Source organism: Hyla sarda, chromosome 5 (genome assembly GCF_029499605.1).
Source record: "Hyla sarda isolate aHylSar1 chromosome 5, aHylSar1.hap1, whole genome shotgun sequence".
NCBI classification, from domain to species: domain Eukaryota; kingdom Metazoa; phylum Chordata; class Amphibia; order Anura; family Hylidae; genus Hyla; species Hyla sarda.
The window spans coordinates 142,687,274-142,703,427 of record NC_079193.1 but is presented as its reverse complement, the minus strand read 5'-3'; the positions used below and the strand labels follow the sequence as shown (position 1 = coordinate 142,703,427).

Sequence of the window (16,154 nt, the reverse complement as noted above, 5' to 3'; positions counted from 1 at the left end):
CATTATTTTCCAACTAACCTGAACAATATGGAAGAAAGCAACTTGGACTGTACTCAAGCTTTTTCATGAAGCGGATCTGTCCGTTCTCTTTGAGGCAGAAGAAGTTTCTCTCGCCAAGTACAAATATTGAGAAACTTGTGTGATTAAAAGAAACTATGCTGATATCCAAGGCCTGTTCACCTATGTTCAGGATCCAGTCGGCCTGCGAAGAAAATGAGCAGTGTATAGCATTAAGCACTTTAGCAGCTGCGTATCACCTAATTAATGCTTGATGTTCTCCAGACACACATTTGTTGACTATGAAGACTGCGCTGTTACCTTACTCCATGCAAACTCTATTTGTTATCCTTGGGCCTTCTCCTTTCCATTCCAACCATATTTGTTAGAAGTAAGGCACACACCTTTGCAGACACACACACACTCTCAGAATAAACATGTTTGTTTAGCTTTGAGAAATAGTCTCCATCCTTTTCTAAGTCTCTTCCTTCAAGACCATTAAAGTCTGCCAAGGTGGAGAGAAGGCAGCGTGTAGATTTACATGAGGCACCACAGCCGTAAACTCACAGTATATGATTATTCTTCAGGCAACAAGCCCTATTATTCACCAGATAAAAGTATAAAACATGAACCTAACAGTAAACCCTCATTCACATTAGCATTGTTCTATACAATGTCTAATACACTTTTTTAAGTGAAGGCCAAATACTGGCCAAAATACTATGCATGAACCCAAAAAAATAGAAATGGTTGTAAGAGTCCTGTGTCGATGTTTACTATAAAATTATAAAATGAAATGCGTCTTATGCTGCAAATTGCTTTGAATTACGGTAGCTTATGTCCATTCACAAAATATAAGACAAGTAGTGTGCTACAAAACAACTTACTATAAAAACATTTTGAGAAGACACACTGGCATTGTAAAAAATGTAATGAGAACTTTGAGTTACAGGTGAGAAATTGGTTCATATCCCACTTACAGTGGATGTTACCTATGTAGTTTTCTTCTGAATTGTGATATTTCTCACATGTAACTCACAGGGGGCAATTTATTTATTACAATGGCAATATAACAAAAGGTATATTGGGTGTACCAAGAGACAACGTAAAATCTGAATATCTAAACACAATCTAAAACATATCCTTTCCTTCACTTTGCACATCACCACAATAGTGATCAATCTAGTTCATCAGTCCTTGATCTGCAACTTAAGAAAAACTGTCCAGGGGATAGCCAGATGTTACAAATGTCTAAAGCTGAAAGCCAAAAGATTTTCGAGTTTGAGAGCCTGAAACCCAAGGGCCTTAATTGGAATTAATCAGATTATTATAAATCTATCCTTGGGTGGGCTCCTCACCCATGACACATATCCAGTAGGCTGCTTACCCTGCATCAAGACTTGTCCCGGTAAGGACCCCACATCCAGTTTTTTTCTAATTCATTTTTTTTTTCCAAACTTTATTTTTTATTTTTTTTATTTGTTATCATTTTCTCATCACATTCCACTTAATAATAATAATTTTATTTATATAGCGCCTACAGATTCCGCAGCGCTTACAATTATGGGGTACAAACAAAGACAAGTATCAGACATAATATTACACAATAACTATTCAAACAAGAGGTGTGGGGATATGTTGAGGATATGTTGAGGCCAATTAAAGAATGTTATAGGCCTGTCTGAAGAGATGTGTTTTCAGGCCACGTTTGAAACTATGGATGTTGTTGTTGAGTCTGAGGGATTAAGGTATAGCATTCCAGAGAACTGTTGCAGCACGAGTGAAGTCTTGGAGACGGGAGTGAGAAGTTCGGATTATAGAAGATGTTAGTGTGAGATCATTAGCAGATCGGAGAGAACATGTAGGATGGTAGACGGAGATGAGAGAGGAGATGTAGGGAGGTGCAGCATTGTGGAGAGCTTTGTGTGTGAGACTGAGGATTTTGTACTGTATTCTGGACTGAATTGGTAACCAGTGTAGTGACTGGCACAGGGAGTCTGTGTAGCGGCTGGAGAGGAAGATGAGTCTGGCTGCGGCATTAAGGATGGACTGAAGAGGAGAGAGTTTGGAGAAAGGAAGGCCTATTAGTAAATAGTTACAGTAATTAAGGCGGGAGTGAATCAAAGCAATAATGAGAGTTTTAGCAGTTTCAGTAGTGAGAAACAGGCAGATTCTGGAAATGTTTTTGAGATGCAGGTGACAAGAACGTGAAAGGGACTGAATATGGGGAGTGAAAGACAGATCAGAGTCAAGTATAACTCCAAGACAGCGAGCCTGCAGCCTGGGATTTATGGTAGTCCCACATACCGAGATGGAAATGTCAGGGTTAGGTACAGTATCAGTTGATGGAGAAAAAACAAGAAGTTCTGTTTTCGAAAGATTTAGTTTCAGATATCCACTTGTGTATAATTTTTTATTATTGTTGTTTATATTTATTTTTATCTTTATTTGTATTTTACTTTTCATATTTTTATTTTTATCATTCCTATCATAATAGATTTTTGTCCATATACTCTAGTTTTATTATCAGTTTTTTCCATTAAGGTCTTTCAGCTCTTTTATTTTGATATTATTTTTCTATTATTATTGCTATGCATTCGAATATATATATATCTATATTTATTTTTTTTATTTTTTTTTTTTACTTATTTTTATTTTGCCATTGTTCAGATTGTAAATAATCTACTTCCAGTATCATTCAATACTCTGTACCTTTTTTAACAACCAAATTTATTCAGTCCTGGACTCCATCCCAGATTTTTTGTGATCACTTCTATTTCCATAAATAGGAGAACTACTCCAACCATCATATACCCGCTACAGAGGAAGGGGTCAGAGCGATACCAAGAAACATGCTTAGCATTGGTACAATACCCGCATATCATAATTTCTAAAGTCATCTATTCCTGCACGGCAGAATCTCCAATTACAAACCAATACATACTGTCAATCGGAATCTTGCGAGTGCGCACTCACACTCTCCACGTGGACACTGACCAGCAAAATTATTTTCTTCAGGTCCGTACACTGCATATTTTTATTCCCTTCAGGATCTTCTGTAATATATGGTGGACTGTTACTCCAGGTTTTTTTTTTTTTCTTTTTTACAACTTACCATATAATATATTGACTCACCACAATATTTGCACTCTCAGTCTGGGAGATCATGCAGGCATTATTTTGTGCTGTTTTTTAGTTTTTTTTTATCAGTTTTTATTTCAACAGTCTTTTTTCAACAGTACTAACTATGTTACTGTCTTTACGTTAATATCCTTGCTGTCGTAGAGGGGTTAATGTTATTATCCTTTGCGTTAAGTGTAGTTAAAAGGTTAATAGTTAATACTACCCCTATTAGTCCAGAGTAGTAAAAGAAATAACTGTAAAATCCCTAGTAGTCCAAGAAAGGAAGTGAAAGGGTTAATTATTAATTCTGAGACGTTTTTTTGTGTGAATAAATGTCATCAGTTCATTTACAGAATGCAAGTGGTTGGTGACACCAGCAGGCAACAAGAAATTTGAAAAACTAAATTTAAATAGCTTTAAAAGGATGTAAACGTTTAAAAGATTTCCTGATATATACCTCCGACTGATGCCACTTATATAGCTATCTGTCAAAATATGTTAAGTGTGTACCCTGGGAGCTATTCCACTATTTTGAGAATTGACTCATTCTTCATTTTTGTTGCAGTTTAAATAATGTGTTACCTTTTTTTGTAAAGTCATTGCAATTGAGAGGCGGCCTATCTAGTAGAAAATGTAATAGGCTGACAAAGCATGTACCCAACCTCTGGCAAAAAGGAGAACTGTGGTGAAACATTCTTCATTTCCCCTGTGCCTGGGCTGCAAAAAAAAAACAACAAAAAAAAAACTTTAACTCACCTTGCTATGTTCCCCCCGTTGCTGCGATATCAGTGTCCCGGTCCTCCTGTGCTGGTCTTCTTCCTGGATACGGTGACTTATACTGCGCTCAGCGTATCGCCAGCTGCAACGATGTCCCGCCTCGGCCAGTGATTGGCTAAGCGCACTGTCATGTAAGGAGCCCCGGCAGCAGGGAGAAGGTGGAGCCCATGCTCCTTACATCACAGTGTAGGGATCGCTCAAGGGATCGCTGTGGCCGGCGATACGGTGAGCGCAGTATGAGTCACCTTGCCCAGGAAGCAGGAAGAAGACCAGCACCGGAGGACCGGGACACCAAAATTGGTGCAATAGAGGAAAGTAGGAATATAAGCACAGGGGAAATGAAAAATATTTCACCACAGTTCTCCTTTAACGTCTATACTGCCCATTGCAGTGGGATGTCAGCTGTACATTATAGCTGACACCCACTTCTAATGGCATGGAAATAACTCCAGTGTCCCTACCATCCACTAGTCTAACCATTATGTGTTTCTGTGGTAAGAACACCACAATTAGAATATAATGGTTAGTGGGAAGGGGTTAATATAAGTTTAAACTAAGATCTAAAGAATTAAAAGAAATATAGGTTTGGGCATGAGCACAGTATTCATTTTGATGTAGGATAATAAAGGGATTTAACAAGGGGTAGAAGCTGAACTGGAGATAACACAGAAAGTGAAATCATCAGCAGACATGTTAAATGACTAGAAAGGTGGTGAATGATATGGGTAGAATGATACCACCCATTCAAACACCAAGAGCACATGAAAGCTGTGCCGAGCCACACATCATTAAAAATGTGTTATTTTCCCTAAACCATGCAATTTATGAAAGACGAGACAGTGAGACTTACCAGATGCAGATTCAACAAACCCGTCATGAAAACTGAGAGGCTAAGAACCATTGAGAAAGGGGAAAAAACACAATTTGCCACTTTCACAAATCCTGAAGTGTAAGTTCACCTGCGGTGAATGCCAGATATATAAGGGATTAGTAGAGGAGATGCATACATAATGCCTAATATAAAGTTATTATTAGAAATGCTTTAGCAGCAAGATCCTTTCAAAATAATATGTGTAAAAGTGCCTGGTATTGGCATATTCCTGCACAGCAGAAGAAAGAGAAAGCAGACCCATGAGTTAGAATGTACAGTATAGATCTCTTGCTTTCCAATAGCTCAGGGAGCCTTTGTCTTTTCAACAATCCAGCAATAGTTGTGAGCAATAAATGTATTAAAGGGGTTATCTAGGAATTGAAAAAGAGAAAAATGATTTCAAAGACCGCTCCCTGTCTGTCTCCAAGTTGGGTGTGGTTCTGCAGCTCAGTTTCACTTAAGTGAAAGGAGTCAAGTTGTAATACCACACCCAAAGTGGAGACAGACAGGGAGCAGTCTCTGAAAGAAATTAGGTCTGTTTTTCAATTCCTGGACAACCCCTTTAAAAGGCCCATACACTTTAGTCAAAAGTCTGCCAAAGTCACCAACTGTCTAAGATGTATGGGGGTCCTGTCGACTTCCTACTAATAAAAGGTCAGGTATGTTGGATTTCACTCCCTTAAAAGGAAATCTGTCACCAGTGTCACCTGCACTATCCTGTCGGTACCAACAGGTAGTGCAGGTGACACTGATTACAATGGTACTACTACTTACCTTGTCCTGTTACATGCAGGGGATATCCGGTAATCTCCTCCGTTAGCTCCAGATCCGGGCACCCAGCTTACGGCACAGGCGGAGCTTAGTTATGTCACTGCTGCTGTTCCCAGGACCCAGCAGAGAGCAGCAGTGGCTTGGGGCATGGAGCTTAGGGACATCACCGCTGCTCCTCTCTGCTGGGTCCCGGGTACAGAAGCAGTGACGTGACTAAGCTCGGCCAGTGCCCAAAGCCTGGTGCCAAGAGCTGGAGCTAACGAAGGCGATTACCGGAGATCCCCTGCATGGAACAGGACAAGGTAAGTACCGTTGTCATCACTGTAGCCTGCACTACCTGTCTGAGCCTGCACTACCTGTCTGTTAGTATAAGTGACACTGGTGACAGATTTCCTTTAACTCTTTTGTTCTCAATGAGATAAGCCACTTCAATAACTGTCTGGCAGTGGCTTACCCCTCCTCTCTCCATGCACATAAACAGTCAGTCGTGAAGAATATTCATGTATATGAGGAGATCAGGAGATATAGTTGTTTGTCGAACAAACATTCAGCAGAGAGCAAGTGAAGGAGTATGGCAACCTTTAGCTCAGTTACTTACATTCCATCTAATAGTAAGGAGCTGCTTTTAATGAAGTTTTCACGTTCTATGTTGATAAATTTTAACCACTGTATAAATGACAAGTTATTCCATTTTTAAATACTTTGTTTTACCAGTCAACACCTGGAAGATATTACCTTGCTGTCAGTGAATAAAAACTGTCTGCGTTCACAGGCTGCAAACCAGAACATACAGTACCTAGACCTCGCTCTGCTAAAACAACCATATGATTGCAATTTTTTTTGCCCATCTTACGGCTAATACATGTGAATACTTTTCTAATAGTTTATGATGCCACAGAAAAGGTTTAGCTGGCGAATCACATTGATGCCGACTATGTAATCTAAAGCTCAACATTGTAACATAAAAATGTTTTTCTTTACTTTTATTTTTCATTTAAAAAAAATTCTTACATTTTTAGTACATTATTATAAGAGCAGCCATTTTGCCTGAGCTGCTTTTAACAGCATATACAGATCTGCTTTAGATCAGTCACATGGGTCATAGGAAACAATAGTCTATAGGTAACTCTATAGGAGAGCCTCCTAGGAATGTCAGCTGTGCAGAGGTGATTTTACAGGGAGGAGGAGATGATAAAGGATATGATGAAATGTGAAGTGGCTATTATTATTATTTTACAATAAAGACTGTAAAATATAAAAAATAAAAATATAGGTAACAAAAACATTGTGTTTAACAATAGGTCGTTTTCTGATATGTTTCTTTTGAGGCTCTGCTCACACATATTAGCAGTGTACATTCAGTGTATATGACATAAAAAAATCGGACATACAATTGCAACGGTTACCCCTAGACACCAGTTGAAAAGAAAATGCCTAGTCAACAATGCTTTTCAATAAGGCGACGAAGAGGTATAATCACATACAGCACCAAAACATATGCTAAAGGGACATTATTTTAGCATGCATGAGAATAACTAAAAGCTATTAACATATTTAATGTATAAGTTGGGATGTATTGCAATGTATACCATGTAGTTCCCTGGTATGTTTCATTTTGCTCACCTTTTTGCTTATTAATATCATCAAGGGGTTTGTGGGTTAATATAACCAAGCAGAAAGGTATCAGTCCTAAACTAACAGATGAAACATTTACTCTGCATAGATTAATTAAAAAGACACAAAATATTTGCTTTATAGAAAAAAAAACACAGTATATTGTTATTGTTGTAACTTTGGTAATACAGCTTCATTTTATCAATGTTCAAATAAGACCAAAATCCCAGTGAAACAGCCTAGAAATTAGGTTTTGATGACAAATAGAAAACGTTTATCTCCTCACTGTGCACATACATAAAATGATCACCTAACTCCAAGCTGAAGACATAAAAAGTTGAGACCATATCATGATTAGGTGAAAATCCCGCACAGCGCCAGCAGTATGAACATAAAAGAGTCTCCAGTGTGATGGAGCAGGAGACAGTCATACATACTCACTTAAATATGATGAGCAAGGGAATATTATATCAAAAAACAGAACAAAACCAAGATTGTTCCTTTTATGACCAAAGGGAGTTTTATAAAAATGTGCTAAACTTAGAATAAAATATTTTCTGCCATATGGGTTGAGACAATTTCTGGTATAGTCAGTCTGTAAAACAGCTGCAGCTGGTGTGTAGACCACTGTGAATCTATTACCTATATATCTAACTAATGTAAAGCTAAAAATCATCTCAAGTTTTTACCAGAAAATGCTTAAATACGCAGAAAACTTCCTCAGTTTACATTTTATTATCATAAAGTAACCCACTCCGCTGTTCTTTACTTGTTTTCAATTGAGAATGATGTCAACCTTTATGATGCACCAACCAGAAGGTGAGGCTAATACCCTGGGGGGGTGCAAATTGCTGATCTGTCACCTCCCCTCAGAAATCAAATCACTCTTGGCTATATACAGGTATTGTAGCACATCCCTATAAAAAAAATGATTAAAGAAGAACTCCAACAAAATTTCATAATCCCCTAATTTTAAGGGATAAGTATCTGATTTAGGGGGTCCAACCGCTGGGAGCCCTGAGATCTCCAAAATGGGACTCGTGAATGGAGTGCATGCGCCGTCTACTGGTAGACAACAGACGCTCCTCAGTTATAGAGTTGGTGTCCGGTTCTGGAGATCACAGGGGGTTCCATACTCTGGTAGCTGTCCCCGTGCATACAGCAAACAGGCACTGCTAGACAGTGTAGGAGAGTCTAAGATGATAAAATAGCTCCCTTTGTTTTCTAATAACAGCATGAACTGCTAATGTATCATTACTCATAAGTCATTAAAAGAGAACTCCAGTCAAAATTAACTTATACTCTATCCATAGGATAGGAGATAAAGTACCTGATCACGGGGGGAATAACCGCTGGGACTCCTGCGATCTCTGGAACAGGACCCGGCTCTCAAGGAGGAGCCAGTGTCGCCTATCCTGTGGATAGAGGATAAATTCATTTTGACTGGAGTTCTCTTTTATTATGAGTGGTGATAGATCAGCAGTTGGTGATGTAAAAGAAAACAAAGGGACCTATTTTATCATCTTAGGCTCTCTTACACTGTCTAGCAGTGCCTGCTGGCTGGGATTAACTAGGAAAGCTACCAGAATATACAGTAAACTTATTAATACAAGCCTATTATCGGATGGAGGTTTGAAAGAGTGTCATTTGAGTCTCCATTCAGGTGGTATATGTTGGGGTTTACTGTATGAAATAGTGCTATTAGCTGCACTACTCCGTAGAGTAGCATACAAAAAAACAAGGGTGCCTATGCATGACAGATGTTACCGAGGGCCAGTATGTCAGGGAGTCCCCCCAACATGGCATAAAAACTGGCTTAAGGACCATACCCAGAGAGTTATGGTCAATGATTCATACTCTGTTTGGTCCACGGTTATTAGTGGTGTACCCTAAGGTTCAGTAGTGGGCCCGCTTTTGTTTAATTTATTTATTAATGATATAGAGGATGGGATTAACAGACCAGTTTCTATTTTTGCAGATGACACCAAGCTTTGTAGCACAGTACAGTCTATAGAGGATATTGTACCAATTACTTGTGATCTCAAGTAATCACAATTGATCACAAGTGCGGGTAATACTATACCGCACTTGTGTATAGGAACACCCTCAAACACACCCCTTCACCACCCTCAACCACGCCCCCTTCCAGTCACGTGTTGTCAACATCACTGGTTCAAAGTAGGCATATCTGGTCATCTTTTTCATTATTATAATTTAAAAACCTCACTAAAATACACTCATGTAACAGATGGTGTCGAGAGTGTCCTTCGGCCACCAGACGTCAATATTCTTAAGTGAAGATGCTCTTCATTAATGAACTCAAGTGACAGGTGATGTTGAGAGTGGTCTTTGGCCACCAACCGTCAATGATCTCAAGTGATCACAAGTGCGGGTAATACTATACCGCACTTGTGATCACCATCCCCAACAAAACCCTAGCTCTTAACAGTCTTAAGTGAAGATGTTCTTCATTAATGATCTCAAGTGACAGGTGGTGTCGAGGGCAGCCTTCGGCCGCCAACGGTCAGTGATCTCCAGTAATCGCAAGTTACAAGATGATTTGGATAGATAAGTGTGTGGGCATCCATTTGGCAAATGAGGTTCAATGTGGGTGAATGTAAAGTTATGCATCTGGGTACTAAAAACCTGCATGTATCGTATGTCTTAATAGGGGTTAAACTTGGAGAATCACTGGTAGAGAAGGATCTGGGTGTACTTGTAGATCATAGACTACAGAATAGCATGCAATGTCAGGCAGCTGCTTCTAAGGCCAGCAGGATATTTTCATGTATAAAAAAATGAATGGACTCGAGGGACAGGGAGACAATACTACCCCTTTATAAAGCATTGGTACGGCCTCACCTGGAATATGCTGTTCAGTTTTGGGCACCAGTTCATAAAGAGTACAATGTGGGTCTGGAAAGGGTGCAGAGACAAGCTACTAAACTAATAAGGGTCTTGGAACATCTTAGCTATAAGGAAAGATTAGAATGACACTTGTTTAGTCTTGAGAAGAGATGTTTAAGGAGGGGATATGATCAGTATAAGTATATAAAATCATGGGGAAAAACTGTTCCAGGTTAAACCCCCTCAAAGGACAAGAGGGCACTCCCTTTGTCTAGAAAAGAAATGGTTTGGTCTCAAGGGCCGACACGCCTTTACCTTTACCTCAGGAACTGGTCACAGCAAGAACAGTTGAAAGCTTCAAAACAGGATTAGATACATTCCTAGAACAATATAACATTAATACTTATGCATTAATATTAAATCACATCCCTTCCCCTTCATCCAACCATACCCCTTCCCTTCAATTCCTTGGTTGAACTTGATGGATGTATGTCTTTTTTCATCCATACTTACTATGTAACATATAGCTTACAGAGATGCAACGTTAGAGGTATGACAGAATAGAACAGAATAGAGTATCATTTACATACACCTTCTTTAACCTGTTCAGGATGCAGGGCATATCCATACGCCTTGCATCCAGAGTCCTTAAAGGACGCAGGGTATACCTGTACACCCTGGTCCCGTTTACCGGGTTTAAACCGTTTTCACCAGCGGTGGATCCCGGTTGCTAAGGGCAGCCAGGACCCACGGCTAATGCCGGGCACTGGCGATCGGGCCGATGCCCGGCATTAACCCTTTAGACGCCGCGATCAAAGTTGATCGTGGCATCTAAAACAAAACTAAAAAAGTGTCCCGGCAGCTCAGTCGGGCTGATCGGGGCAATCGCGACATAATCGCGATGTCCCGATCAGCTGAGAGGCTGACGGGAGGATCCTTACCTGGTTCTCGGTCGTCTGATGGGCGATCTGCTGCTCCATGCGTTTCCAGCAGAGCCCCGAGAACACTGATCAGCCCTATGCTATGACATAGCACAGATCAGTGGCTGAGATCAATGTACTGCATGTTGCAGTCCCCTATGGGGGCTATAACATAGCAAAAAAAAAGTGTAAAAATATGCAAAAAAATATAAACATATGTGGTATTGCCGCATGCTTAAATGTCCAAACTATAAACATATATAGTTAATTAAACCGCACGGTCAATGGCGTACATGTAAAAAATTCCAAAGTTCAAATTAGCGTATTTTTGGTCAGTTTATACCATAACATTTTTTTTTTTAAGTGATCAAAAAAGTCCTATCAAAACAAGAATGGTACCACTAAAAACTACAGACCACGGTGCCAAAAATGAGCCCTCATATACCCCCGGATGCGGAAAAATAAAAAAGTTAAGGGGTCAGAAAATGCTCATTTTAAACATACTAATTTTGGGGCATGTAAGATGCCAATTTTAAACATACTAATTTTGGGGCATGTAGTTTATAATTTTTTAAAGTATTAAAATTAAATAAACCCATATAAATTGGGTATCTTTGTAACCGTATGGACCTAGAGAATAAAGATAAGGTGTCTTTTTTTACCGAAAAGTGCACTAGGTAGAAACGGGAGCCCAAAAGTGAAAATATGCTATTTCTTTTTTTATTTCACCCCACAAATATATTTTTTTATTTCGGCGCAGATTATATTATAAAATAAGTAATGTCTTTACAAAGTACAATTGGGGACGCAAAAAAAACAAGCCCTTATATGGGTCTGTATGTGAAAAATTGAAAGCATTATAATGTTTAGAAAGGAAGGAGGAAAAAATGAAAATGCAAAAACGAAAATTTGCTGTATCCTTAAGGTGAAAATGGGTCCTTAAGGGGTTAAACATATCTAAAATAATAAATATATATTCACACCTTCCTTATGTGTTTAAAGTAATTTTTATTCGAATTTTCAAAGTTAGTGCATGAAATAATAGCATTAGTAAGAAAGTCTTATTTTTTAATTATTTTTTTTTATTGTCAAACGGTACCATTGACTACAAAATGACAGTCAATCAAATAAAACAATAACTTGGCATTTGTTAAACCATATACCTTTTCTAGTCATCAGACTTTACGTTCTGCATAGAGTTCTCCATTTACAATAACTATAGCTTAGCTGAGTTTTGGCAAGAGCCACTTAAACCCACAACTTTTATATCTCTTTTCAGGGGTGTCACTGGCATTCTGCTAATCTTATAATTTTATGCCACAAAAGCAGCTATAGAGTTGTGGTCTGGTAATTGTAGTGACCCGTTTCATCAAAGAAAGTACTCCGATTCCCTGTTTCGTTGTCAGGTAGTTTTCGTATAACCTAGCATTATGCTTCAGATCTCTGTCCTGCCACGTGGTCAATCATACAAACCACAGCGGATGGCATGATGCTGTAAACCTGGGCTGTAACCCCCTGCTTTACTATTTAACCAAAGAAGTTCCATACTTCCATACAAGGTTTATTCTTATATTATATTCTTATATTTCATAGAATTTTTGGTAGTTACAATTTTAAAATACATATGGCCTTTATTTACTGTTATATGCAATTTGTTTGTTTTTAATATTTTATTTATTGAACATCACAAATAAACAAAAATAATAATAGCCAAGCAGTCTCTAACAGTCTTGTCTTTGTGCATGCATTAAACAGATCCTATGGAATAGCACGGACCTTTACCTAATTTGTGTGGGAACTGACCTGTGGTGTGGGTTTTTAATCCACAGCATGTTAAATTATGTTACAGATTTACAGCTGATTTTTCCAATTAACTTCAATAAAGGAATCAATAAACCTATAATTACATTTTATTGTTGCCGATTTTGCTGCACGCATTGTATCCTAAGAATAATCCAATACAGCAGATTATATAACAGTTTTTTTTTTTTTCATTTACATAATTCACAGACAATTTCAGAATTTCTGTCCAGTGTGAAAGCATTTGAAGGGTATGTTCACACTTTGTAATTTCAGTCTGATTCTGATGCAAATGCAGCCTCCAAATCCATGGGAAATCTGAATACTGTATAGAGTGCTGTAAAATAAGGGATTACTCACTAAAGTCCATGGTTAGGTGCTGCGTTATGCTTGTAAATAGTTTTATTCCTAATTCGCCCCAGCATGCATTGGTGGTGGGGAGCCGGCCAGCTGAGCTCCCGTCTCCTCCATATTCCGCCGTAAACCCGCCCCTTCATTATTATGCTAATGAAGGCCACAGTTGAGCGTTCTGCTTATTGTGGGCTCACAGCTGCCTTCATTAGCATAATAATGTAGGGGGCAGGGCCAATGGGGGAATATGAAGGACACAAGAGCTCGGCCTGCCGGCTACCCACCCCCGATCTGCGATGCGGCGCAATAGGAATAAAACTATTTATAAGCATAACGCAGCACCTAACCAACAGATTTCATTGAGTAACCTCTCATTTTACAGCTCTTCACCAGAACTATAACCCAGTATGCGGGTGAACTAGCAGTCAGATTCTCTTTCAGATTCGAATTCCACTGAAATATCAATTCTGGACAAGAATACCTTGCTGAATCATACCATTGCACTTTGAAATTGCACTCTAAGTCCACTTTGATGTTGTTTTGCCAGGGATTTGTGTGAGGATTTTCTTCTCCAATCTTCAGGATTGTCATTTGCTTAATAAACTATAAGGGTAAATGCCCACTAGACTTATTTGCAGCAAACATTTTATGCAGCCAATCTGCAGAAAAATCTGCTTTGAATCATGTGGATTTTGGTGTAGATTTTAAAGATGGGGCAGAAAATAGTGTGGATTTGCTGATAAAAAAAAATGAACATCTGCAATTTCTGTGTGGCAAATTTTCATTTTGTGTAGATCTATTCTGCTGGTACTATAATCCCCTGTATAAATTTTGTATGCATGAACAATCCACAGCAAATCCACAGAGAGGATGTTTACCCTAAGATTTAAGCTAGTCTTCCAAAACATGTAAATGCTGATGAAGATAAATAAACACTCACCAAGAGCTTCTTTCCTGAACCAATCTTTTGTGGCTCTATCTCCTTTTTAGTATCTGCATCTGTTGCAACAGCAAGCACCTGATATCTGTACAAGGAAAACATTACGTCAGAGCAAAGCTGTACCATGTTAAAACCATTGTCCATGTTACATTATGCAGCTAAATATATATTATTCAGCTAGTATTATCCTAGGTTCATACTGATGTTGAGCTCCGCTAAATTCAGATCCTTCGCTCAACCTGTGTAAAGGACGGCAGTTGAGCGGAGAAAAAAATACTGCATGTCTGATCTTTTTTCACCGCTCAACTCCTCTAAAATACCAGACACCCAACGGACTCCAATCAAATCAATTGGATCTATTGGTACCCGGCGTTGTCCTGTGTGCAAAAGGTCCATTCTGCTTCATTGTTTGGTGAGGACAGACCCTGAATAGGGTGGAGCTCAACCTCAGTATGAACAAGCCCTTACCTCATGTAGTTGCATCTTGAATAGTTTTTCTCAGTTAGGCCATGTGATCTCATGGTGACCCCCTGAAAACTACATGTGTTTTTGTGCACAACAGGGTCACCATCCCAGCAAGCAGAACCTCCTGTACTCTGAAGCTGCATGCAGTTGCACACAAACTTCCCATCACAGTTACTGATGAGTATTATACACCTTCAGTTATAATGGCTTTGATGACATCTCATCCTCCCTTACTGTATACTTATGGGGGAGGATTTATTTGTATAGAAGAGTGGTGCAGCTGCCCATAGCAACCAGACTGCTTCATTCACTTTATATAGAGCCATTTAAAATATAAGAAGCAATCTGATTAGTTGCTATGGGATATTATTATACTGTCCTCCCACCAGGCGAGATGGTACTGGCTCTAGCTGCTCATAGGATTGACATTAGATTTGAGAGGGAGACAATCTGAAATCTAAACAAATCAATATGGTGGTGGATCAGAACATCCATGATCTTACTAAAGTAAATGTATGGATGTGGTATTGCTGGAATGTAACAGATGACACTGTAGGAATAGTGGCAGTGAGTGTGTATTATATGGGTGAAAAAAATAAACAATCCGGGAATGCTTCTTTATGATGTATTCACACGTATAGTTTTCTGCGCATATTTGATGTGCAGGATATGAAGCTGCAGATTTAAAGCTGTGTTCAGTCATTTAGTTTACATTGAAATCTGCAGAACAACATCTGCAGCTTCAAATCCTGCGCATTAAATATGCCCAGGATACTGCATATGTGAATAGACAAACATTTTTCTAGCTCATCACTTCACGATAGTATAGAACGAACTCCGTGTGAAACCTAAAAAAAAAGAGCCACTGAGGAAAAGGAGAGAACACAGACCAGATATTTGTATGAAACCTTTATGAAGTAGGTATGAGCATCAAAAAGTTTCTCAGCAAGTTTGCTATAATATAATGCGACCAAAACGAAAACCTGTTTAAAAAAAAGGACCATTGGGAAGAGTCATCAAATCTTGTGCAGAGGAACAGTGGAGCCGTGGCCTATAGTAAACCAATCACGCCAACTTTAACTTGTCAAAAGGCTTTCTGGTGTTTTTTTTTTGTTTGTTTTTTATAAAAGCTGAAATCTGATTTGTTGCTATGGGCAACCGCACCAGTGTTCTTATGCAAACGTTTTTATAAATCTGCCCCACGTGCTTAAAAACCTTTCTAGCCAAAATTGAGAAATGGACATACCATATTAGTAAAAAAGAAGTTAAGAGTAAAAGCCAAAGCATTATGCAAGTACTGTATGTTTGTTTCATTTACACTTACACTTTCATACCCATTTGTGGCAAAAATGCAGCCATTCTGGTTGTCCGGTTTTAATTCTCAGAAACAGACTGCCAGGATGTTCTATTAGTAACAACACATTACCAAAACACTTAAAATATATCAACTAGTATATCAACTACCCAATATGTAAGCCATACTCTCTTATAATAGATGAAGAATAATGTAATAACATTACAACAATAAATAATGACATCAGTTACTCTATGATTATAACTTACAGGAGCTATGACTTTATGTTGTCACTGTACATTACATCTCAGCTACTGATCTGCTGATATCATCTTGAAGCCTGTCATGTCATTTTAACTCTAGCCATACATTTTTCAAGAAGTT

At 38.7% G+C, this 16,154-nt stretch overlaps 1 protein-coding gene across 6 annotated transcripts in view; it reads right to left on the bottom strand.

Moving 5' to 3' along the window:
* The window catches only part of BBS9 (Bardet-Biedl syndrome 9), a 390,136-nt gene that overhangs the window by 243,287 nt on the left and 130,695 nt on the right, over positions 1–16,154 (bottom strand). For all 6 annotated transcript variants that reach the window (XM_056520430.1, XM_056520428.1, XM_056520429.1 and 3 more), the window contains exons 8-9: positions 14,012–14,096; positions 19–202 (exon numbers count right to left, since the gene is read on the bottom strand). In XM_056520430.1, coding sequence (XP_056376405.1) covers positions 19–202; positions 14,012–14,096 — 269 coding nt within the window. The remainder of the gene's footprint in view (positions 1–18; positions 203–14,011; positions 14,097–16,154) is intronic.